We start from the raw sequence: 25,592 nt of genomic DNA on the forward strand, positions 1-25,592 counted from the left end.
AAGAAGGGTGGTGGCGGCTTGGACTGCTCCGGAGAATCTCCCGGCAGTGAATAAGTCGCTTCCGAAAAAATACTGCTTAGCCAATAGTGACCCCTGCTACTTATCGACACACCCTACTCTGGGGAGTTTGGTGGTGCAGGCGGCTACGGCCCCTTCGAAGCAGGATGCATACCCTACCATACCTCCTGATAGGGACGATAAGCGCTTTGATGGTTGGGCGAAGGTCTTTTCATCTGGGGGTATGGCATTGAAGTCGGCCAACTCCACCTGTGCCTTGGCGAGATTCACTCACACTGTGGAACTGTGCATCTTTGGCGGCTGAGCATATTCCCGAGGGGGAAGAACGGGATGGTTTTCTAGCTCTCGTGCAAGACGGCAAGGATGCCATGTGCAAACCCGTTCAGTCGGGTTTGGACACGGCAGACTGTGTTAGCCGGTCCATGGCTGCGAGCAATGTGATACACATGTTTGCGTGGTTGCGGAAGTCGGAGGTTGCTCCTGTTGTGCAATCCCGGCTTCTGAACATGCCCTTTGATGGAGTTCATCTGTTTGGCAGCAAGGCTGACGAGAGCCTTGAGAGGTTGCAGACCTTCAAAACTGCAGCAAAGTCTTTGAGCGCTGCAGTACGTCAACCTCCGCCTTTTCGTCCTAGTGGACAGCAATGGAGGGGAGGTTCCTTTCGGTACTACTCTACCTTTGGTAGACCGAGAGGAGCTGGCAGTCAAAGGGGACACTGTCGGAGTACCAGAGGTGGAAAGCAAGATACTCGAGGTGCCAAAGCCGCTCGGGCAGTTGCCTCTTTGCCCTCAGGCACTGCCGCAGCCACGTCCGCTCAGTCATGAGATCATGTCCCATGGTTCGCCGGTTGGGGGCAGACTTGCGCAGCATCTTGGAGAATGGCGTGCCATTACTTCAGATGTGTGGGTTCCGGAGATCATAGCCCACGGCTACTGTCTTCCCTTCCGGCAGAGGCCTCACGACAATCCACCGGGGAAGCTCTCTTTGAAGCATCTGGATCTGCTCCTTGCGCAGGAAATCCTATCCCTGCTGGAGAAAGGCGCCATAGAACTGGTCCCTGTAGCGGAGAGGAACAAGGGATGGTATTCCCCTTATTTTTTGATTCTGAAAAAGGACGGGGGATTGAGACCCATCATGGACTTGCGTTGGTTGAACAAGCTCCTCGTGAAGGACAAGTTCAAGATGGTCACTCTTTCTCAAGTCCTCCAGGCCCTTCAACTTCAGGATTGGTTGGTGTCTTTTGACCTCAAGGATGCTTACTTTCATGTGCAGATTCATCCCAAGCACAGGAAGTACCTGAGGTTCGCGGTTGGCGACTCGCATTTTCAGTTTCGGGTCCTGCCGTTCGGATTGACCTCCGCCCGGGGGTCTTCACCAAGCTGATGGTGGTGGTAGCATATCTCAGGAAAGGGGGGATTCACGTCTACCCCTTCCTGAACGATTGGTTGATCAGGGCGCGCTCTCCCGAGCAAGCCCTGGATCATCTGTTCGTCACCTGCCACTCCCTTCACAAGCTGGGCTGCTCCCTCAATTTAAAGAAGTCCCACTTGACACCTATCCAGCGGCTCGAATACATCGGAGCAGTGCTCGACACATCCCTGGAGCAGTGTTAGCCTCCCCAGCTGAGTGCTCCTCACATTCTGCAAATGGTGGACAAGTTTCAACGTGCCCAGAGTCTCCCGGCGTTCGAGTTCTTGAGGTTCCTCTGCCTCATGTGATCCTGCATTTTCCTTGTGCCAGAGGCCAGGCTGCAGATGAGATCTTTGCAGTGGGCTCTCAAGATGCAATGGTCACAGTCCTCCGGCAGGATGTCGGATCCCGTTCAGATTCTGCCCTCGGTCACCCAGGATCTTCTATGGTGGGCCGACAAAGGCAATCTGATGAAGGGAGCTCCATTTTGGCAACCATGGCCAGAGGTGACGATCGTGCCGGATGCATCTCACGGGGTGGGGAGCTCATGCCAACGAGTTGACGGCCAGCGGTCGTTGGTCTCCGTCGGAGTCCAGACTCCACATCAATCTGTTAGAGCTGCGGGCTGTCAGGCTTGCCCCGAAGGCTTTTCTGCCATCTGTGCAGGGGAAGAATGTCGTGATTATGACGGACAATAAAGTGGCCATGCACTACCTCAACAAAAAAGGGGGGGGCAGGGTCCCTCACGTTGTGCAGGGAGGCGATGCAGATCTGGTTCTGGGCCATCCAGCAGGAAATTTTGATCTCTGCAGTTCATCTGGCTGGAGACGAAAATGCGGTGGCGGACGCTCTGAGCAGGCAGAGCACAGTCTCTCACGAGTGGGAGCTGGCTCAGGAAGTTCTTTTGGAGATCTTCGCCCTTTGGGGAACCCCACAAGTGGATCTCTTCACCACCAGTGTCAACCGGAGGTGCGAGAGATTCTGCTCGTGAGAATTTCCTCCAAGAGGAGCCTTAGGGGACGCATTTGTAGTGGAGTGGTCCCTCCCACTGCTGTGCACGTTTCCTCCAGTCCCCGTCATTCCGCAAGTGTTGAGGAGGTTCGGTACCCGGACCTTCTAGATATGTCCATCTGTCCTCCACGCTGTCTTCCCTATCGAGACGATCTGCTCTCACGGGAGGGGGATTGAGTTCTCCATCCAGAGGTCAAGTCTCTCAGCCTTCATGCTTGGTACCTGAAAGGTTGAGGAATAAGGATTGGGACCTCCCCGAAGACATGATGAAGGTGTTGCTTTCAGCCAGAAGGCCGGCAACAAAATCCCTGTACCGTTGCCGTTGGAGAAAGTTCTGTGACTGGTTCAGGGTACAGAATGTGGATCGTTTCCAATGTTCCATTCCTTTCAGTTTGTCTTTTTTGCTTTCCTTAGCCCACAAGGGCCTGCAAGTGGGTAACATTAAGGGTTACCTGGCGGTGCTGTCCATATTTAAGCGCTCGTCTGAGGAATGTTCTTATTTTAAGATCCCTTTATTTCTCTGTTTCTAAAAGGGCTAACTAATGTGTTTCCACCGTCGCCTTTCCAGGTGCCCGGATGGAATTTGAATTTGGTTTTAAAGTTCCTAATGGGAGCTCTGTTTGAGCCCTTACACTCTTGTCCGTTGCGACTGTTGTCATTTAAAACTGTATTTTTAGTTGCAGTTACTTCCGCACGCAGAGTGAGTGAGTTGCAGGCATTTCCGCCAAACCACCCTTTACTGTTTTCCATAAGGACAGTGTTGTCCTTAGGGTGCGGCCTTCTTTTCTTCCGAAGGTTGTGTCGGAATTCCATTTGAGCCAGAAGGTAATTCCTCCGGCGTTTTATTCACCTCCACATCCTGGTAAGGAAAAGGAGAGGCTCCATAGGTGGGATCCTAGGAGAGCTTTGAGTTTCTATCTCTCACGGATGTCCCGGGTCAGAGTGGACGATCAGCTCTTTGTTGGTTATGCTGGAAGGCATTTAGGCCAGGCTGTTTCCAAGCAGACCTTGTCCAGGTGGACCATTTTGACGATCTCTGAGCGTTACCGTTTGGCAGGAAAGGACCCTCCAGTAGGCTTACAGGCTCACTCTACTAGGGGTGTGGCTGCCTGCATGGCTCTACAGAGGGGTGTTCCGATTCACAATATTTGCGAAGCAGCCACATGGGCCTCTGTCTATACTTTTGTGAGACACTATTCCTTGGACTCCATCCATGGGCAGGATTTGGCCTTTGGTAAGGCAGTCCTATATTCAGCAATTTGATTGGGCATTCTAAAATCATGAAATTGTAAATTCTTTTCCCACCTCCATACGTTGGTACTGCTTTGGGAGTCTGTCATAGATGTGGAAAAGGTCGGAGGACACAATCCCCTCGAAGAATTTTCCGAAGCAGCACAGCTGTGGTCATTACCTTTTATAGGTGTGGAATATGTCGGAGGAACATCCCATCGAAAGAAAGTTACCAGATAGGGTAAGTAACTTGTTCTTCTATAGCCCATAACCGTGAATAGATCCAGATTGTTGGGGGATTAATTCACCCTCTGTTTTATTTAATTTGATTTGTAAAACAGTGTGAAAAGAAAATTCAGATTACTAGTGTTTCTTTTTTAATGCCTCTGGGTTGTCGCACAGAGGCAGGGCCGAGCTTCAACGCTGGTGAGATAGCTTGGCGTGTTGAGCGCTCGCTGCTGCGATCTGAGCGTGATCTGCAGATTGCAGCTTCGTATCCCGGCAAGGCCAACTCAGCCTTTCATCCTTCTGAGGTCGATAAATAAGTAGCAATTTTGGTTGGGTGATATTGGGCCTCATTACAAGTCTGGTGGTAACTCGCTGGTGCTACCGGCGGGTTGCCGCCGGGCTCGTAACACTGTTTACGCCGCCTAAGATCCCACTGCCACCGAGACATTACAAGTTCCGGCTGCCTGGGATATCAGGCGGCATAAAGTGTAAATCCCCATTCCCATGGAGTCCCTTAGGAATCCCTGGGAATGGGGACACAGAAGCACCAGCACCGTTCGTAACGGTGCCAGTGCTTCCGTGACAACTCTGCCTACCGGGGCCATTGCGCTGCCGGGCCGAACTGCCCAGGAAGGCAGAGTTGTAGTGTGGCGGTCCAGAAAGGCTGCTGGTACGGTGCTACCGGTACCCTTATTTCCGGACCGCCACACTTGTAGTGAGGGCTATTTTATGTAAATATGTGCTCTGTAAAGCCCTTTGGATTAAGGCGCTATATAAATAAACACATCATTCTTATTCCAGCCGCCTCTGGTGGGATTATCATGCAGTGCTCCTTCTATGCCATTGGTCACTGTGTTAAGATGAGACTGAACTGTGTGCATTCTGCTGTAAAGTGCCCTCCCCTCAGCCTGCTATGCAAAGCAATTGCATGTGTGCCTCTTTCTCCTGCCTGCTAGAAATGCCACTGACAACGTGTTCTCTTTCCATACACAGGGTTTCTGCTGGAATCTATGAACCTGTCGTGATTGGGAGCCGCTGAACGAGTCCAAGACTGAGCTCTGGTTTCCCTGCCCTGGAGCCATTGTCTAGAACTTGAACTGGCTTTTGGATTCCTGTGACCTTTGCAAGAGAGCACTGGGCATTGTGCCCCTTACCCTAGCAGCCATTGAACATGGGGAGGGCTGGATCCCTAGATCCCCAGGTCTGGGAGCCATTGAACATGCTCTGGATTCCCCTCCCTCACGGGTGGGGCATTGGCAGGCTTGCCCCTAGAAGCATTATGTGGGCTGGACCCCCAGCTTCCCTGCCCTTGGAAGTCATTGAACATGGGGAGGGCTGGATCCCTAGATCCCCATTGCTGGTAGCCATTGAACATAGGGGAGGGAGGTTATGCTCTGGATTCCCCTCACGGGTGGGACAATGGATGGCTTGCCCCTAGAACCATTATGTGGGCTGGACCCCCAGCTGCCCTGCCCTTGGAAGTCATTGAACATGGCAAAGGCTGGGCCCCAGATCTCCTGCCCCTGGAACATGGTATGGGCTGGATCCCTGCATCCCCTGCTCTTGGAAGCGTTTCAACAAGGGAAGGGCTAGGCTCCAGATCCCTTGTCCATTGGTGCATGGTGTGGGCTGGATCCCCAGATCCCACTGAGCTTGCAAGGGATGGGCTTGGATTCCTTGCCCCTATGGTTTAGTGACCAGAGAACATTCCTCTCTGCCCAGTATTCCTAATATTGTCCCTGCACCCCTACTCCATTTGCTATCTTATTTTCATTCATTCCTTGCAGTCCTGTAAGACACCCTGCTATCTGATCCCAAACCCTGTGTGTTGTGGGATCTGCACCTTTCTTAAGCACCTGGAGCCTTGCATGGAGCGTTTCCTGTCCCTCTGTGATGTCTTAGTGGATGTGTGGCCTTATAAACAAAGCACAGGCAAGGCCCAGTTGGGAGACCAGTGCATCATCATTGCAGCCCTAACATATGGTGTGAGCCAGTGCACTCATCTGCCTTGTCTGGCAAAGGAGCAGGAAGAGCCGTGCTGCCTCGGTGTGGGCAAGTGGAGGTGTGCACCACTCAGAAGACAGTATTTGAGTCATGTGCTCATTATAAGCCATGGATTTGCAGATGTAAGCTGGACTCAAGCTGGGTATAATGGTGGTGTGTGGCTTTTAATGGGCAAGACTGTGCATATGGTCTGCTCACCTGGCTGAGTGTGCGCGTGTAATAGTAGGTGTTCTGTCCACAGTGTGGCACTACGATGGCATGTTTATTTCACTGCAGAAGTGCGTGCCTCCTTGGAGTGTAGTTGTAAAGGCATGCAACCCCTTGCCAGACCCAGAGACTACCTCTCTGCTCTTAGCAGATTTTCACCTTTAGATGATGCTTTTTGCCGCCAGTCTCTTTGGTAGATGCCTGGTTCAGATAGTTTAACATTGACACAGGTGTGACATACCCTTGCGACGGAGATGTTTAAGGATATAAACTGGACAGTCTCTAAAAAGGGGAGGCGTAGACTCTTCAGAATGATGGCTGGACTTTTTCCAGACTCTGTGGTGGTGACTCTCCAGGATAGGTGGACATGTTCCTTGATCAATGAAGAGGTTCCAGCTCCAGGCTCAGGGATGAGGATGAGGATGGTGGGGGTGCTCCAGGAAGGAGGATAAAGAAGGTCCTTGTGCATGTGAGCTTTGGCGTTGAGTCTACTCTGCGGTCAGATATTGGGAACAGACAGAGAATGCGATTGAGCTTTTCACCCATCAGTGTGGGTATGTCAGTGTGATAATTATGTGGCATGCAAGCTCTCCATCAGTGTTGGGTCATGGCCACCTCTGCACTCGATTGGCTTCTAGTAGCAATGGCAAAGTATTGATCTTGAATTACTGGAAGGGGTCCTGCAGGCTCTGCTGTGTCATCTCTGATTTTAAGCATCCTCAGAGAGGGCCTGACTTCTACTCATGATCTGACAAGTTCTCTGGCCTTTACGCCTTTGAAGCCTTGATCCAGAGTTTGCCGACCGATGTTGGAATGTTCATTCTGAAACCTTGCATGGATCTAGAACATGGGTGGGATTCCAGTTAGTGGATGGATTGAGAGCATGTCCCAATCTGCAGGTGGCCGAGCTTGTCAAGTTGTGTTCTTCTCCCAGTGGCCAGCTTGGTTGGAGGTATTAGTCCTTTTCTTTAGTTCCTAACCCACGCTTGCACTTTCTCTTCCCTATGTGTTTGTATTTTGGGCCTCTGTGGTTTGGAGGGTGCAGTCATTTCAGAAATCTTATGTAGTGCCCTTGCAGGCTATGGACTCCAGCTCTTCAAAAGAATTAATTCAGAGGGTTCATAATGTATAATGTCATGTGGGTCTCAGGGCGTGCCATATAGAAGACATGATAAAACTAGTCAGAAATGCACATACAATAGGGTGACAGGCCAGTGGGTCAGCAGCATTGGGACCATATAGAAAGGGGGATGGCACAAAGTGCCCGCAGATATTCACCTAATATGCAGGCCCGCCTCTTGGCCAGGATTGGCAATCTGCTTTGCTGATGATGCCGGCAACATTTCCCAGAGACTTAAATAATAATGCAGTGATCAGGTCAACTGGTCCTCTTGGCTCCGAGATACTCACTAACGCGTCTGAACCTCTTGCACATCAAGGTCCCCAGCTGGTGTCTGGCAACGTACAAATGGCAAACTACACGGTATCTAATCCTGGATACAGCTACAGGAGTCTGTAGATCCCAATGGCTGATCACTGCCAGAATCAGGGCAGGGCTCCAGAAGCACCTGGGAACCTTCTTATGATCTCCAAAAGAGCTTGGCAGCATATTCATGCGGCCACAAGACGGCTCCAAAATCGCTAAACCCACCTTACCATCCCTGTAAAGCCTTGTGCAACCAGAGCGTCTGCAGCAATCGCTCTTCAAGTCTCAACCGTGGAAATCCCTGGCAGTCTGTGGCTCAAGCCCCCCCACTGTAAAGTCTTGTGCAACCAGAGCAACTGCAGCATCGCTCTTCAAGTCTCAACCGTGGAAATCCCTGGCAGTCGGTGGCTCAAGCCCTCCCACTGTAAAGCCTTGTGCAACCAGAGCGTCTGCAGCATCGCTCTTCAAGTCTCAACCGTGGAAATCCCTGGCAGTCGGTGGCTCAAGCCCTCCCTCGAGGTGGGCCCACCTTGCTACCCCAGGCCTTTTCCATTCAAATGCCTGCACTCTGCTAAGTCAGCTACACAAGCAAGCAGGTTTCCAAGCGGAAAACAGAACGAACTCCACCCGCAGTCGATTTTGAAAACCCCAGCTATAGAAGTGGACATTTCCATCCTCCTGGACCAACGGCACCAGGTCAAGCTAGTGACTCCCTCGCTACTCAATGATAACCGCTTGCCGCTGTAAGTCAGTCCCATCAGCGCATGGTATTTGCTAGTGCTCCATAGATTCATCCGTCATGTTCACTGTATGTGGCGTCACCCTGGCTGGGCTCATCAAACACTACTGCCTCCATTCTCTGCTTGTGGTCTGTAGCACCCCTCAAATGGAACCCAACAAAAACTGCAGGCTCCTTGATAGGCTGGTCCTACCCAGTGTTCACCACCCTGCTGAGTATTGCAGAGCGAACACACTCCAAATGTATGCATTTTTATCCTCTCCCAGAAATGTTTGAATCTCCCCGGGGTGAATATTGGGGCTCTGCTAGGAAGGGTAGGCTGCTGACCTCCCCTGGAGGATGAGCCACTGTGCTACTAGACCCTTCCAGGCTCTTGCATGTTAAACATTCTTCCTATTTCCAGCAGTCTTGGGTTGGATTGGAAAAAAATATAAATTCTTATTGGGATTCTGAGGGGCAGGAATGGGACCAGATGTGGCAGAAGAATACTTGTGAAAGAGTGCAGAGGGGCTGCGAAGAGCCCCATAAGTGGTCAGCAAAGGTTCTAGGAACCTTTTACTGGAGGTTTATCCAGCCTTACGGCAGCCACGCTCTGGAGAACAGGCCTTTTCAAGTCAGGCAGCCGTGCTCTGGAACGGGCCTTCTCTAATCAGACAGCCCTGGTCTGGAACGGACCTTCTCTAATCGGGCAGCCCAGGACTGGAACGGACCTTCTCTAATCAGACATCCCTGGTCTGGAACGGGCCTTCTCTAATCGGGCAGCCCAGGTCTGGAACGGGCCTTCTCTAATCAGACATCCCTGGTCTGGAACGGGCCTTCTCTAATCGGGCAGCCCAGGTCTGGAACGGACCTTCTCTAATCAGACATCCCTGGTCTGGAACGGGCCTTCTCTAATCGGGCATCCCTGGTCTGGAACGGGCCTTCTCTAATCAGACAACCCTGGTCTGGAACGGGCCTTCTCAAATCAGGAAGCCCTGTTCTCGAACGGGCCTTCTCAAATCAAGCAGCCCTGCTCTCGAACAGGCCTTTTCAAATCAGGCAGCCCTGGTCTGGAACAGGCCTTTTCAAATCAGGCAGCCCTACTCTGGAACGGGCCTTTTCAAATCAGGCAGCCCTACTCTGGAACGGGCCTTCTCAAATCAGGCAGCCGTGCTCTGGAACGGTCTTTCTCAAATCAGGCAGCCGTGCTCTGGAACGGTCCTTCTCAAATCAGGCTGCCATGCTCTGGAACAGGCCTTCTCAAATCAGGCAGCCGTGCTCTGGAACAGGCCTTCTCAAATCAGGGAACCATGCCCTGGGACTGGTCTTCTCAAATCAGCCAGCCACGCTCTGATCTAGGGAGCAGAGCACGTTCAAGCAGCTGCGACCTCGTCATATTAACCACTTCTGAAGAATTGACTCTTCCCTTAGGAGTTCACACAACAAACTTAAATTGTGCTGTGGTGCAGTCAGATTGTTGATTATGCGCCCTATTTTAAACATGTAGCATAGTGTGGCCTGACAGTGATAATGCCCTCACTGGCAACACGATTTGGAAGTGAAGAAAGTGGCACAGAAGCCCTGTGAGGACCACGCAAAATTGTGCAAATTCGAGTGAAAGCCCCAAATAAAGAGACAGCTGGACTGAGCACCTTTGGGTAGCATGTGGGACGCTGCACAGCTGGACTGAGCACCTTTGGGTGGCATGTGGGACACTGCACAGCTGGACTGGGCACCTTTGGTGGCATGTGGGATGCACAGCTGGACTGAGTACCTTTGGGTGGCATGTGGGACGCTGCACAGCTGGACTGAGCACCTTTGGGTGGCATGTGGGATGCTGCACAGCTGGCCCGAGCACCTTTGGGTGGCATGTGGGATGATGCACAGCTGGACTGGGCACCTTTGGGTGGCATGTGGGATGATGCACAGCTGGACTGAGCACCTTTGGTGGCATGTGGAACGCTGCACAGCTGGACTGAGCATCTTTGGGTGGCATGTGGGACGCTGCACAGCAGGACTGTGTGGAATCTATAGAACAGCAGGGCTGTGTGAGATATAGGGGCTCTATAGAATGAGGTGCAACAGGACTGCATGATCAGAGGGGTCTATAGAATGCGATACAGCAGGTCTGTGTTATCCATAGGGCTCTTTAGAGCTAGGCACAGCAGGACTGTGCATAATGTATAGGACACCTATAGAATCTGACACAGCAGGACTGTGTCATCTATGGACCCCTAATGAAAGAGATACAGCAGGACTGTTATCTATAGGGCCCCTGTAGAACAATGCACCACTGGAATTTGCATAATTTGAGGGACCCCCCCAGGACTGTGCTCTATTTATGGAAGCTCAGCATAGGATACAGCAAGACTGTGCCCGATCTATTAAACTATAAAAGTGGCACAGCGGGACTGTGCGCAATCTATGGTAACCTATAGAATGACACAGCTGGACTGTGTGTAATGTATGAGGCCCTTATACAGAAGCTCTGCTACAACTTGTGGGCCCCTTTGGAAGAGCGCATGACACAGAAAGCTCTGGGTTGAGGGGGCTTTTCTCGTGTATTCCTCTTTGGTGTGGGAGGATTTGAGGGTGCTTGGAGGCTAAGTAGCATTTCTGTGCAGTGCCGCTTGCTCTGATGCAGTTGGCGATCTAGTGTTGCAGAGAGGCCACCGTTTACTTCAGGGTTCTTGATTTTCTGCTTTGTCATTTCTCTCATTGTAGATGTCCTTTCTGCGCTCCAGCAGGCTGGAGGTCTTTCAGTGTTGTAGTGATGTGCCTAAAAGTGGGACGGGGCGGCAGGACCCTTTAAACATCCACTTTCGTGCAACCCTATGGAAGGGTGGGGGGTGGGTCTGTAAGAAGAGGGAATATGCTCACCCCTCAAATGAAGAACATACGTTGGGTGCAGTGTGTGTGTGTGTGTGTGTGTGTGTGCGCACAATGTTCATCTTTGAGCCATGGGCAGTCGCTCCGGTGCCCTCTGCGTCACTGGAGCCAATCGATGGGGCTTTCCTCTCCCCATCTACATTCCTAGCTCCAGTGTTTCCTTTCATCCCCATTTCCCAGTATTCACTTTAAAAGCATGGCGTGAGAACAGAATGATGTTTATAAGCTATTGAAAATATCTGAGGACAAATCCAGCGCTCTTGGAGCAATGATCCTCCAAGCATGCTGAATATTATTGGGGGTTCCTATATCCTAAATCCCAAGCTCTAACCACTTTTATATTGTATGCACTTTAGAAAAGGGCATGAACGGGTTAATGATTAAATGGTAACAGGACAGCCGTCCTTATTGCAGATGGACCTTGACTCTCCTTAATGTAGGGTTGTCTGGGCACAAAACTACTATTTACAGTTTTAGGTTAGGATGAGTCCAATGTTCAAATGCCCACACCTCCCCCCATAGGGCCAGGCCGATGCGCCATGGCCACACCTCGCAACATTGCACTTGCACCTAATGCTGCATTGCCCACACCTCGTCCCATAGTGCCCGGCCCGATGCTCCATTACCCACACCTTGCAACATTGCACCTGCACCTAATGCTGCATTGCCCACACCTCACCCCATAGGGCCCAGGCCAATGCTCTGTTACCCACACCTCGCAACATTGCACCTGCACCTAATGCTGCATTGCCCACACCTCGCCCCATAGGGCTCGGGCCGATGCTCCATTACCCACACCTTGCAACATTGCACCTGCACCTAATGCTGCTTTTCCCACACCTTGCCCCATAGGCCCGGGCCGATGCTCCATTGCCTACAACTCGCAACATTGCACCTGCCCCATATGCTGTATTGCCCACACCTCGCCCCATAGGATCCGGGCCGATGCTTGATTACCCACGCCTTGCCCCTTAGGGCCGATGGTGCATTGCCCACACCTCGGGCTGGGCCGATGCTCCATTACTCACACCTCGCAGCATTGCATCTGCCCCGAATGCATTTCCCACACCCGCCACATAGGGCCTGGACCGATGCTCCATTGTCCTCACATTTCCCCAAAGGGCTGATGGTCCATTGCCCACACCTCGCAAACATCGCACCTGTACCTAATCCTGTATTGCCCATTTCGAGGGGATTGGATCCTCCGACGTATTCCATATCTATGACAGTAATCACCACAGCTGTGCTGCTTTGGAAAATATTTCTGCGTCCTGCGTTGATGACGTCGATACGCCGTCCTCGTGGACCTCCTCCGACGGCCGACGTCACCAGATGTTATAAGTAGGAAGAACGACACCCGTAGCCTCAGTTCCGTTTTTTCCGCGAACGTGTTCGGAGATCTCAGCACGCCTCAACTCTTTGGAGTTTCTGTTGTTTCTCGGTTCTTCGAACCTGTTCGTTTGGTGAAGTTTCTTCTTTGTGAAGGATGTCTACCTCGTCTTCCAGCCTTCGTCCGGGCTTTAAGAAGTGCGGGGACTGTGGGTCCAGATGTCGGTGACGGACTCGCACAATGGCTGCCTCTGGTGCCTCAGGGAGGCCCATGACATGGATGACTGTGTCGACTGCCAGTCGCTCACGTCCAAAGCCTTGCGGGAGCGCAAGAAGAAGTTGTCGGTAGGTAGGGTGTCCAAGCCACGGAAGTTGAAGTCTGCGGGGCTTTCGACGGACGATTCGAAGGGCGACTCTCCGCATCGTCGTCGGAAGTCCAGTGGGTCTCGGTCCCGGAGTCAGTCCCGCCACTCCTCTGCGAGGCACTCCCGGAAGCGCCGTCATCGGTCGCCTTCCCCGTCCTCATCCGAGGACACCGCCCGTCGGCGGGTCGCTTATCCCACCATGCATGTGACGCCAGAGGAATGGGCTTCCTTCGGGAAGAAAATGTTAGCGATTCTCGAATCCCAGGGCACCGGTCCGTCCGCGCCTCCGAGTGAGGTCAGTCGTGATCGGTCGAGAGACACCACTCGCACGCCTTCGGGCTCGGGTGGTCAGCACGATTCACGGGAGAGGTCCCACTCGGACAAGGGGAATCATTCTCGTCATGCCGGGTCCAGGTTCCGGTCCTCGACGCGCTCAAGACCATGTGAACCTGTGGTGTCTTCGAGGAAGACGTCGACGCCGGTTCAGCCGAGGTCGTCGACGGACTCTTTCGAGGCCCCGGCTCCGAAGAAATCGGCACCTAGGCTGTTGAGGGACACGCTCGGGGCTCCGGCCTCGAGGCCTGTGTCGACGCCATCGATGCTTTCGGCGCCGCGTTCGACGCCGATTCACTCGATGCCTTTCGAGGCTGTGTCGATGGTGGTACCCCAGGGCTCCGTGGAACCCCCTAGAAAGGCTCTGAACAAGGTCAAGCATGGCTTTGGTTCACATTCTGTGCCTTCTTACCACCATCTTGAGTTTATTTCAGAGGTGGATGAGGGCTTTGATGATGGCATGGTTCCTGATACGGTGCCAGAGGAGATTCTCTCGGGCTATAGCCAATTTGAGGACCTGAGGCAGTCCCTGCACGATGCGAGTGGGTTGGACACCTCTCCAGAGGTGGAGTTTTGTCGGCCTGAGCATGGCACTCATGCCGACTCTTCGTATCGGCACCTTATGTCTAGGGTCACCGAGTACTTGGGATGGTCTGCTCCCCCGGGGGAGTTTCTTCAGGATGACCTTACGGATATCCTAGATCTTGGCCCACCACTCTGGAGCGTTTGGTGGTGCAGACGGCTACGCCCCGGCAAAGCAGGCGTCGTATCCTACCATGCCTCCTGATACTGCCGTTTCATATGGCTCTACAGAGGAGGGTGGCGGTGGCTTGGACTGCTCCGCAGATTCTCCCGGCAGTGGGCAAGTCTTTGCCGCGAAAATACCGCCCAGCCAGTAGCGACCCCTGCTACTTGTCCAAGCACCTCACTCTAGAGCGTTTGGTGGTGCAGGCGGCTATGGCCCCGGCAAAGCAGGCGTCGTATCCTACCATGCCTCCTGATAGGGACGACAAGTGTTTTGATGGCTGGGCGAAGAAAGTGTTTTCTTCAGGGGGTATGTGCTTTGTCACGTTTCACGCACACTCTGTGGAACTGTTTCCTTAGCGGCTGAGCATATTCCCGAAGGGGACGAACGGGATGGTTTCCTTGCCATGGTTCAGGATGGCAAGGATGCCATGTGTGAGGCCGTTCAGTCGGGTTTGGACATGGCTTCCTTTCCGGCAGAGGCCTCAAGACAATCCACCGGGGAATCTCTCTTTGAAGAGTCCGGATCCGCTCCTTGTGCAGGAAATTCAATCCCTGCTGGAGAAAAGCGCCATAGAACTGGTGCCTGTAGTGGAGAGGAACAAGAGATGGTATTCCTCTTATTTTTTGATTTCCAAGAAAGACGGGGGATTGAGACCCATCATGGACTTGCGCGGTTTGAACAAACTCCTCAGGAAGGACAAGTTCAAGATGGTTACTCTCTCTCAAGTCCTCCAGGCCCTTCAACTTCAGGACTGGTTGGTGTCTCTCGACCTCAAGGACGCTTATTTTCATGTGCCAATACATCCAAAGCACAAGTAGTACCTGAGGTTCGCGGTTGGCGACTCGCACTTTCAGTTTCGGGTCCTGCCGTTCGGATTGACCTCCGCCCCGAGAGTCTTCACCAAGCTCATGGTAGTGGTGGCAGCACACCTCAGGAAAGGGGGGATTCACGTCTACCCCTACCTGGACGATTGGTTGATCAGGGTGCGCTTGCCCGAGCAGGTCCTGGATCATCTGTCCGTCACCTACCACTCCCTCCACAAGCTGGGCTTCTCCCTAAACTTAAAGAAGTCCCATTTGACACTGACTCAGAGGCTCCAGTACATCGGAGCAGTGCTCGACACGTCCCTGGGGCAGTGTTTTCCTCCCCAGGTGAGGGCTCATCACATTCAGCAGATGGTGCACAAGTTTCAGCTTGCCCAGAGTCTCCCAGCGTTCGAGTTCTTGAGATTGCTCGGCTTCATGGCATCCTGCATTCTTCTGGTGCCAGAGGCCAGGTTGCGGATGAGATCTTTGCAATGGGCACTCAAGCTCCAGTGGTCTCAGTCCACCGGCAGGATGTCGGACCCTGTTCAGGTGCTGTCCTCGGTCGCCCAGGACCTTCTGTGGTGGGCTGACGAAGGATCTGATGAGGGGGGCTCCATTTTGGCTACCCTGGCCGGAGGTGACGATCGTGACGGACGCATCCCTCACGGGATGGGGAGCTCATGCCAACGAGTTGAGTCAGCGGTCGTTGGTCTCCGTCGGAGTCCAGACTCCATATCAATCTGTTGGAGCTGAGGGTCGTCAGGCTAGCCCTAAAGGCTTTTCTGCCGACTGTGCGAGGAAAGGATGTCCTGATCCTGATGGACAACACGGTGGCCATGCACTACCTCAACAAAAACTGGTGCGGGGGCAGGGTCACTTCCTCTGTGCAGGAAGGTGATTCAGCTCTGGTTCTGGGCAATCCAGCAGGAAGTTTTGATCTCGGCAGTTCATTTGGCCGGAGACGAAAACGAGATGGCGGACGCTCTGAGCAGGCAGAGCGCGATCTCTCACGAGTGGGAGTTGGCTCAGGAGATTCTCCTGGAGATCTTCGCCCTTTGGGGGACCCCTCAAGTGGATCTCTTCGCCTCCAGTGTCAACCGGAAGTGCGAGAGGTTCTGCTCGCTGGAATTTCCTCCAAAAGGAGCCTTAGGAGACGCGTTTGTGGTGGAGTTGTCATTCCCACTGCTGTACGCGTTTCCTCCAGTCCCAGTCATCCCGCAAGTACTACAGAGGTTCGGTTCTCGGATGATCCTCATTGCTCAAGCGTGGGCCTGGAGGACGTGGTACCCGGACCTTCTCGACTTGTCCATCTGCCCTCTACATGGTCTTCCCTACCGAGACGATCTGCTCTCACGGGCGGGGGGTCAGGTTCTCCATCCAGAGGTCAGATCCCTCAACCTTCACGCTTGGTTTCTGAAAGGTCGAGGTATAAGGATTGGGACCTCCCTGAAGACGTGATGGAGGTGTTGCTCTCGGCCAGACGGCCAGCAACAAAGTCCCTATACCGTTGCCGTTGGTGTAAGTTCTGCGACTGGTGCAGGGTTAAGAATGTGGATCCTTTTGCATGTGACATTCCCATGGTTCTGTCTTTTTTGCTTTCTTTGACCCACAGGGGCTTGCAAGTGGGTACCGTTAAAGGTTACCTGGCGGCGCTGTCCATATTTAAGCGCTCGTCTGAAGAGTGTTCCTATTTTAAAATTCCTTTAATTTCTCAGTTTCTGAAAGGGCTCACTAATGTGTTCCCTCCGTCACCTTTCCAGGTGCCTGGTTGGGATTTGAACCTTGTTCTCAAGTTTCTGATGGGTGCTCCGTTTGAGCCTTTGCATTCATGCCCTTTGAGACTGTTAACTCTTAAAACTGTATTTTTGGTTGCGGTCACTTCCGCTCGCAAAGTGAGTGAGTTACAGGCACTTTCAGTTAAGCCACCCTTCACTGTGTTTCATAAGGACAGGGTTGAACTTAGAGTTCGTCCATCCTTTCTTCCGAAGGTGGTGTCGGAATTTCATTTAGGCCAGAAGGTGGTTCTTCCGGCGTTTTATCCTCCTCCACATCCTGCTAAGGAAGAGGAGAGGCTCCATATGCTTGATCCTAGGAGAGCGTTAAGCTTTTATATGGCACGCATGTCCCGGGTCAGAGTGGACGATCAACTCTTCATTGGTTACGCTGGAAAGCGTTTGGGATAGCTGTGACGAAACAGACTTTGTCTCGCTGGATTATTTTGGCTATCTCTGAGTGTTACCGCTTGGTGGGTAAGGACCCACCGGTCGGCTTACGGGCCCATTCTACCAGGGGTATGGCTGCCTCTACTGCTTTACAGAGGGGTGTTCCTATTCGTAACATCTGTGATGCAGCCACCTGGGCTTCGGTACATACTTTTGTACGTCACTACTCCCTCGATTCCATCCGGGGGCAGGATCTGACCTTTGGCAAGGCGGTCCTTTACTCCGCAATTTGATTGGGCATTCTAAATTTCTGCTTTCTAAATGCTTTCCCCACCTCTTCCCACCTTCTTGCATTGGTACTGCTTTGGGAGTCTGTCATAGATATGGAATATGTCGGAGGACCCAATCCCCTCGAAGAACAAGTTACTCTCTTACCTGGTAACGTTCTTTCGATGGGATGGTCCGACGACGTATTCCATATCGCTCCCTCCCTGCCTTCCCCGCTACAGAATTTCTTATGTGATTGCAGCTTACGTTTCCGCAAGGCTTTGTGTGTCAGACTGGCAGAAGACTGGTGCCACACGTTCTGGGGAAAAAATTACAACTGAGGCTACGGGCGTCGTGCGTCCTACTTATAACATCTGGTGACGTCGGCCGTCGGAGGAGGTCCTCGAGGACGCCGTAGCGACGTCATCGACGCAGGACGCAGACGCCCAAAGATTTTCCGAAGCAGCACAGATGTGGTGATTACTGTCATAGATATGGAATATGTTGTCGGACCATCCCATCGAAAGAACGTTACCAGTTAAGAGAGTAACTTGTTCACCTCTGCCCATAGGACAGGCTGATGCTCCATTGCCCACATCTTGCAACATTGCACCTGCACCTAATGCTGCATTTCCCGCACATTGCCCCATAGTGCTGGGCCAATATTCCATTGCCCACACCTCGCAGCATTGCACTTGCCCCTAATGCTGCATTGCCCACACCTCGCCCCATAGGGCCGGGCTGATGCGCCATTGTCCACACCTAGCAACATTGCACCTAATTTTGCATTGCCCACACCTCGCCCCATAGGGCCGGGCTGAAACGCCATTGCTCACACTTTCCCTGTAACGCTGGATGCCCCACCATTGCCCACAACTCTCTCCTAGCGCCAGGTGCTCCATTGCCCACAACTCTCCCTATAGCGCCCGGTGCTCCCTCCATTGCCCACACCTTGCGCCGGAACTTCCATTGCCATATTCTCCCACGGATTACTGTTACTTCCATTCTCCAGAGACAATGGGCCTCATTCTAAGTATACTACGAGTCTGCCTGCTGGAGCCACTGTGCCCGACAGGGCACAGGGCAGACCCTGCCGGACATAGCAGCCACGTTAGGCAGACCATCACGGAAGCACCAGCACTGTTAACGGTGCCGGTGCTTCCGTGGTCCCCATTCCCATGGAGTCCTATGGGACTCCATGAGAATGGGGACTTAAAATGTACTGCCGCCTGACTTTCTGGAACACCGGGGATTGTAATACCCTGGTGTTTCCGGCAAGTCCGGCACCAGTAAATATTTACGGGTCCAGCAGCAGGTGCCGGTAGTACCAGCAGAGCTACTGCCAGACTCGTAATGAGCCCCATTGATTCTAAAATCACCCAGTGAACAGTAGGTCTAGACAGTGGCAATTCTCTCAAATCTCTCCTTTTCTGATGTGGGCATCTTGAGTGTGTAATGGTAAAATGGGCTTTTGGGGCCAGACCAGCACGAAGGCTATGTGGGTGTGCAACCCACTGAAGAGCAGCAGAATCTCATTAGTTATCTGAAGCATTTGGTAATTTTTCCCCGAAAGCCCCATTTCCCGGGTCAGGCTTTGGTGCTGCTGAGAATCGCTTGGGCCCACACCTCCCTCGCCTCTTGTCTGATAACAGGGACACCCCTGTAGTCCCGAGAAGTGCGATGCTCCTCTGTCCCATCGAACACTGTCGTCTTATGCGGTGGACACCCCTGCAGCCCTTGGTCTCCCCTGTCCACCCTGCTCCTTGGAATCCTGTGCCTCCGCCCCTCCCCGCAATCCCTCTGACATCCTTCCCCCCAGTCCCGCACGGTGCCCCTGGCTGCCCTGCTCTCTGGAATCCCATACCTCTGTCCGCTGCCCACACTCCCTCTGACATCCTTTCCCCAACCCCCTCACTGCGCCCACTGCCTTCCCTGCTCCTTGGAATCCTGTGCCTCTGTCCCCTGCCCGCACTCCCTCTGACATCCTTCCCCTCAGCCCCTCACTGTGCCCCTGCCTGCCTGCCCTGCTCCTTGGAATCCCGTGCCTCTGCACCCTGCCTGCAGTCCCTCTGACATCCTGTCCCCCACCCCCTCACTTCGCCGCTGCCTGCCCTGCTTCTTGAAATCCTGTGCTTCTGTGCCTGCACTCCCTCTGACATCCTTTTCCCCACAGCCCCTCACTGACCTGCTCCTTAGAATCCTGTGACTACGCCCCCTTCCCGCACTCCCTCTGACATCTTTTCCCCCATCCTCTAGCTGCGCCCCTGCCTGCCCTGATCCTTGGAATCCTGTGTCTCTGCCCCCTGGCTGCACTTCCTCTGACAACCTACCCCTCACTGCGTTCCCTGGCTGCCCTGCTCCTTGGAATCCCATGCCTACGCCCCCTGTCCGCATTCCCACGGACATCCTTTCTCCCAGACCCTCACTGCGCCCCTGCCTGCCCTGCTCCTTGGAATCCTGTGCCTCCGCCCCCTGCCCGCACTCCCTCTGACATACTTTCCCCCATCCCCTCACTGCGCCCTGGCCACCCTGCTCGCGCCTAGAAACACTTGTGTACAGGAGTGTTATAAATGCCACATCATATATCATAATCCTGTGCCGCCGCACCCTGCACGCACTCCCTCTGACATCCTTTCCCCCATCCCCTCACTGCGCCCCTGCCTGCCCTGATCCTTGGAATCCTGTGTCTCTGCCCCCTGGCTGCACTGACAACCTACCCCTCACTGCATTCCCTGGCTGTCCTGCTCCTTGGAATCCCATGCCTACGCCCCCTGCCCGCATTCCCACAGACATCCTTTCCCCCATCCCCTCACTGTGCTGCTCCTTGGAATTCTGTGCCTCTGCCTCCTGCCGCACTCCCTCCGACATCCTTTCCCTGAGCCCCTCACTGCACCCCTGGCTGCTCCTTAACTTGTTGGCCCACCGCCTCCGGGTCTCTCTGAGCATGCACTAATCCCAAGGGGCCGTCATTTCCAAAAAGCATAATGCCGGGTTAATATTTTCAATAAACATGGGCAGTTCCAGGTATCTTGGGGTTAACGTGTTATTATTCAACTAATGGTTTCTCAGAGTGCACTCTTCGGGTGCCCTTGTAAGAATCCCACTGTAGGTGTCTTGGGATTACCTCAATTAATGAGTATGACTGTCTTTGTTGCTATCTTGGGGGATCTTTGGTAAGAAGCATAACCCCAGTAACAATCTATTTAGGGTGCTTGTTAATTAGTGCAATAAACCCACTGTAAGTGTCTTTGGGTGCACTTAATGAACTCGCATATTAACCCCATGTTGGGTGTCTTTGGTGTTCACCTTATTAAAATTCCATTTATAAACTCTTGGGGTGAATTCTGTTATCAAGCACTTTAACCACACAGGGGACCTGTGTTAATGTACAGGTCCAGCCCCACCATTTCCTTGCATTGGATCTACTGAGTGTGGGGGTGGGGGAGGGACAGGAGCGGGTTGTGCAGGATGAGCTTGGCTTGGAAACAATCCCTTGCTATGACTTCCTAACATTCTGTGCAATTGGGAATGTTGGCTTGTCTAGTGGGGATCGAAAGCCTTCAGCCATGATTCACAGCGCCAGCTGGAGACTAGCAGATGAGCTCCAAGGCTAAGTGACCAGCCCTTCCATTGTTCTCATCAAGACCTAAACCACCAACCTTGGAAGCTGTGCCATTCAAGCCTGGTACAGCATCACCTCGTGCCTGGGCAAGTTGGCCAACGCCAGCATAATCCAGGCCTGCTGTACAGCATCACCTTGTGCCCGGGCAAGTTGGCCAACGCCAGCATACTGCAGGGATGTGTACAGTCATCCAGGGCTGCTGTACAGCATCACCCTGTGCCAGCGCAAGTTGGCCAAGGCCAACGAGAAGCTGAACAGCCCTGGCCTTGTGGCTTGGCAAGCAGTACTATGCTTGCCTTCGACTGTGGCAAACATAATACTGGCTTGGCACTTAAAATTGAACCTTGTGTACCGTCATGCTTTAAGTCACAAGCCTTACCATTTCACCGTCTTGTTAGAGTAAGTTGGAGAACAAATACTGTTTGTCATGGCTAGGTGAAAGCTTTATATTTTACAGGCTGTACTGCTCAGCCTGTAAAATGTGGCATACCATGCACAAACCTGTGCCATGGAGGACTGTATAAGCGTGGCCTTGTCATGGCATCCTACAGCCGCCGCCTTGTGCTGGCTAGCCTTGCTACCTCTGACTTGGCCCCTGGCAAGCTCTGCCACTGTAGCCATGTTGCTTCACCCATTTACCATTGTTGGCCCTGCGGACCCATTACTGTGCCTCAGTGTCAGGCCAGCCTTTGTTACACCACACTCGGGTGATCTTACGGCTGCTCCTACTAGTTGAGTGGTACTAGTTGAGTGGTCTGCAAGCTTTGCCTCTCCAGATGTACCATGGAGGTGGGTAGTATTGAGGGATACCGCTACTCAGTAGCTACACTCGGGGGTAGTCGATCAAAGGCTGTCTGTGTAGGGTAGTTGGTCCTAAGCTGCCTGTGTGCCGGTTACATGGGTAGTTGGTATTTAGCTGCTTGTGTTTGCTGTGTATATTCAGCGCACACAGGGCTGGTTGTCCTAGCTGGTAGTAGGTGGTGGTGGTGCCTATGTGTGGGGCATTTAAGCTGCACATTTGCAGGGTCTAGCTGCCTTTGTACGGGATGTTGGTACTGCCCTCGCAAGGACCCCAGCCAATAGATGCTCTTGCCGGAGGTATTAAGAGGTGACCACAGGGAAATGGCGACAAAGGGTGTCTGTGCGGCCATATCTATTCCATTCCTGCTTGGTAGGATTCAAAGAAAATAAAAATGGTTTTTAATAAAATGTCTCTACTTTTGTAATGTATGTTGAGCTCTGACCAGGTGATGGAAAGTCATAAAAGTCTTTATATTTAAATGCTATATAAATCTATAGATCTATATGGAAAAGGCAGAGATATATGGAACTATTTTTACAAAAGGAATAATCTTAATAGTGTTCAGTGCACATTGTCTTTGAAGTGTAACAATGATCTGCTCTGTCTGGGCCCAAACTGTGTTTCTCTGTAATTTTCTGGTTATTTCTCGATTGATGGGTGTTTATGGAACTGGCGCTGAGCAACGTCCAGTCCTGCTTTTCTATTTTGGTTCCTTGCTATACTGTCTGTGGTCTGTTTGCATTTTTCTGTACCTGATTCTTGGTGTTGAGTAATCATGTCGTACAGAGCAAATAAAATGTCAAACATGTCATCTTTGGGAGAAATAAAGTTTTTGGTACTACACAATATTTGTCTCCCTCATTTTCTTTAACCTAGGTGACAAATGTGCTCCAAGAGTCTGTCATCCACCCTCGCCCAAACACGCGTACCAGACACCCTCACACACACCTACAAGCACCATCATCCAAACACGCACACCAGACACCCTCACACACACCTACAAGCACCTCCACCCAAACCCACGCACCAGACACCACAACACACACACACCTACAAGCACTATCAACCAAACACGTGTACCAGACACCCTCACCTGCAAGCACCCTCACCCAAAAACGTGTACCAGACACCCACCTACAAGCACCCTCACCCAAAGACGCATACCAGTTCCCTGCATGCATCTAAACATTCAGCCTACATTCATGCATGTAGCTCTTAGGAGGGTTTTGCAGAACCACTACAAATGTACGGATCTGGAAGGCCAACCTAGTAAACCAGACCAGTGCAAAAACAAGGAGTAATCAAACTCTGACTTGGTAGTATGACTTAGCAATAAGGCTTCGGCTCGGAAGGGAGAGGAGGGCAGAGATTGCTAATCAATGGATTGTCCACACAGGTGCGTACCACAGAATATACTTCTATACAAAACACACACTTACATTAAAGTACTGTGACAAATCCTTGGATGTCGTCGCTTCTCCCAGAGGGGGAGCCCCTTCCCATGAAGCCAGGGAGGTGGGGCTGCTGCCCGATGGGTCCCCTGGGGCTTATGCTTGTTACGCTCACCTGGTCTCTGGGGAGGCGTTGTGGCCCGGTTGTAGCCCTCCCTGTAGTTAGGTCACCCCTTCTGGTTTCGTCCCCTGCTGATCAGCTGTGGGCGGCGACAAATGTTGGCACTGCTCCTGCGTGGATATGGGAAAACGTGAATGTGCTGCTAGCTGACTGTGGTACCTCCCAAACCCTTGGATCCAAGGTGCAATATCTGTGGGCACGTACCGGCCCATAAGGCTCACCTAGTAAATGTGAATGATGTTCTCTCCATCCTGCTACTTCTGGCAGGGGCGCTTGATGAAAGAATAGAGTTCCTTCACTGATTCCTGAGTAATAGTCCAGTCCAGCTGCACCTAAGCGCCTTCTTTATGCTTTCTCTCAATGTTTTTATGTTATTGCTCTCAGTGCTGTTGTTTTTCCCGTGAATAACGTTCCTCTCTGTTTTCTCCCAAATAGATGGAAATGCGGCTTACAGCGGCTGTGGAGGCGCGCAACGCGGCTCAGTGGAAGATGGAAGCGACTGCGATGTCCGCCAGCAAGTGAGTGATGGTTTTAGGGAAGGCGTGAGGTTTAATGACAGCGCGCCCTTAACGTAATGTCTGCTAAGTGTCTAACCTTGTCTCTTGCCTTTCTTTTGCAGGTGCTACGAGTTTGGATGGAGTCCGTCGTGCCGCGTTGCCCAGATGATGCTGTCCGTGTTCCAAGAAGTGTGCAGGTGAGCAGCGGTGCCAGGAAGAAGATGTCTACGCTCCAGGACGTTTGCAGGTGACCCTCCAAGATGTTTGCAGGTGAGCTGTGGTACCAGGAAGATGTATGCGCTCCAAGATGTTTGCAGGTGAACTGCGGTGCCAGGAAGAAGATGTCTGCGCTCCAAGATGTTTGCAGGTGAGCCGCGGTGCCCGGAAGAAGCGTACAGGGAAGAACAGGATCCTCCGGATGGTAAATGTGGATGTAGATGGCAGGATCTCTTCAGGTAAAGTAAGTCCCAGGCGACGGTGAGCGTTACGCCGCACGGAGGTACAGAATAATGCGAAGCATGTGCCTTGGGGTTGGGCTGGCTTTTGTAGCTGAGCTCTTTAGGCCATGCCCCTTAGCTCAGTCCTGCTTGCCACACCCTGCCATTCCTAGAAGTTGCACGTGCAGATGGAGACTACACCCGGACTAGTTACACAAATGAGAAGTTCTTGAGAGTATTCCTGCCCATAATAAAAGAGTTCCGTTCCATTCCAAGCACTTCTTCCCATAATAAACACGTCTTGTCTAAGTTCTTCCATGAGCCTGGCACCAAAGGTGCCAGGACTGTGTCCAACCAGGCCCCCCATGTATAAACATCCCAAAGGGACATGTGTGCACCATGATGCCCCCAGCTCCCCCCACTTGATGGTGCTGCTCCTGTGATCCTGGGCAAGTGACCATGTCAGTGCTCAGCGGGAGGATCTCGTGTGGACCAAACCCCCAGCCCCTTTGGGACTATTGATAACTATCCAGGGAGAATGCAGTATACTTTCTATTATACCCAGTCCACCTCACCTAACCCTCTCTTACCTTGCCATCCCATGTACATGTGTCATGTGCATAGCAACAATAGTACTGGGGCGATGAAGTGCATAGACGACCCAAGGGAGATCCATAGTAGAAATACTGAGACTAAGAAGAGTCATGTCTACCCTATGGAGGTCACTAAGAAAAATACAGGAATGAAGAAGAAGTGCAGATGTATGAAAAGTCCTGGAAACACTATTGAGCAGTCTAGTGTTTCCCGAATTCCTATTAGGCAATATGTAAGCACGTGGAGCATACAAAAATGAGGACTCGAGACTGAGTTAGACCCTCCAAGGAGGATACAAGAGCCTGGAGGAAGTGCAGCAGAGAGGAAGCCGCTGACCAGGATGTGAGAATGGGAGAAGAGGCGTCCCTAGCCAGTGTGAGGGGTCAGCATTGCGAGGCGGACAACTTTTTGATGATTGTTCAAAACATGGAATTTTATTAAGTTGGAAATAATATTAAATGTCTCACTGTTCCTAATCTTCAGGTAGGTGCATGGACTGGCAACGCTGTGCCTCATGGCCCAGGGGTGTGAGAAACCTGAGGGTATTATCCCAAGTAGAACTCGAGGATCCCTTATTCGGGTGGCCAGGGACTGGCTGGCGCTCTCAGACCCTAGGCTCTTGTATCCTCACCCTGGGGGTGGACGAGCGAGGGAAGATCACCTGGGTTGGGGAGCTCAGGGTTATGATTGGGGGAATATCCACAGTGAGACGCAGTATTATTCCGGGGAAGAAGGCTTTTATAGGATGCTCTACATTTACCTCCCTTACGCCCAATGAATTGCCCTTACTAGAATCCCAGAACCCCTCTACATCTGATAAACCCATCAAAAATCACAACTCCCAGAATCCCTGCTATCCTGTCTTCTACCAGATATTCCCAATCATTCTACTTCACAGCCCTCTGATAATTCACTCC

At 52.3% G+C, this 25,592-nt stretch overlaps 1 protein-coding gene across 1 annotated transcript in view; it reads left to right on the forward strand.

The window, feature by feature from the left end:
• The window catches only part of EEIG1 (estrogen-induced osteoclastogenesis regulator 1), a 662,295-nt gene extending 639,874 nt beyond the window's left edge, over nt 1–22,421 (forward strand). The window contains exon 12 of the mRNA XM_069609104.1: nt 4,891–22,421. Coding sequence (XP_069465205.1) covers nt 4,891–4,936 — 46 coding nt within the window. The 3' untranslated portion in view covers nt 4,937–22,421. The remainder of the gene's footprint in view (nt 1–4,890) is intronic.
• Nucleotides 22,422–25,592: the final 3,171 nt, after the last annotated feature.

Source organism: Ambystoma mexicanum, chromosome 8 (assembly GCF_040938575.1).
Source record: "Ambystoma mexicanum isolate Mex_15411 chromosome 8, UKY_AmexF1_1, whole genome shotgun sequence".
Taxonomy (NCBI): domain Eukaryota; kingdom Metazoa; phylum Chordata; class Amphibia; order Caudata; family Ambystomatidae; genus Ambystoma; species Ambystoma mexicanum.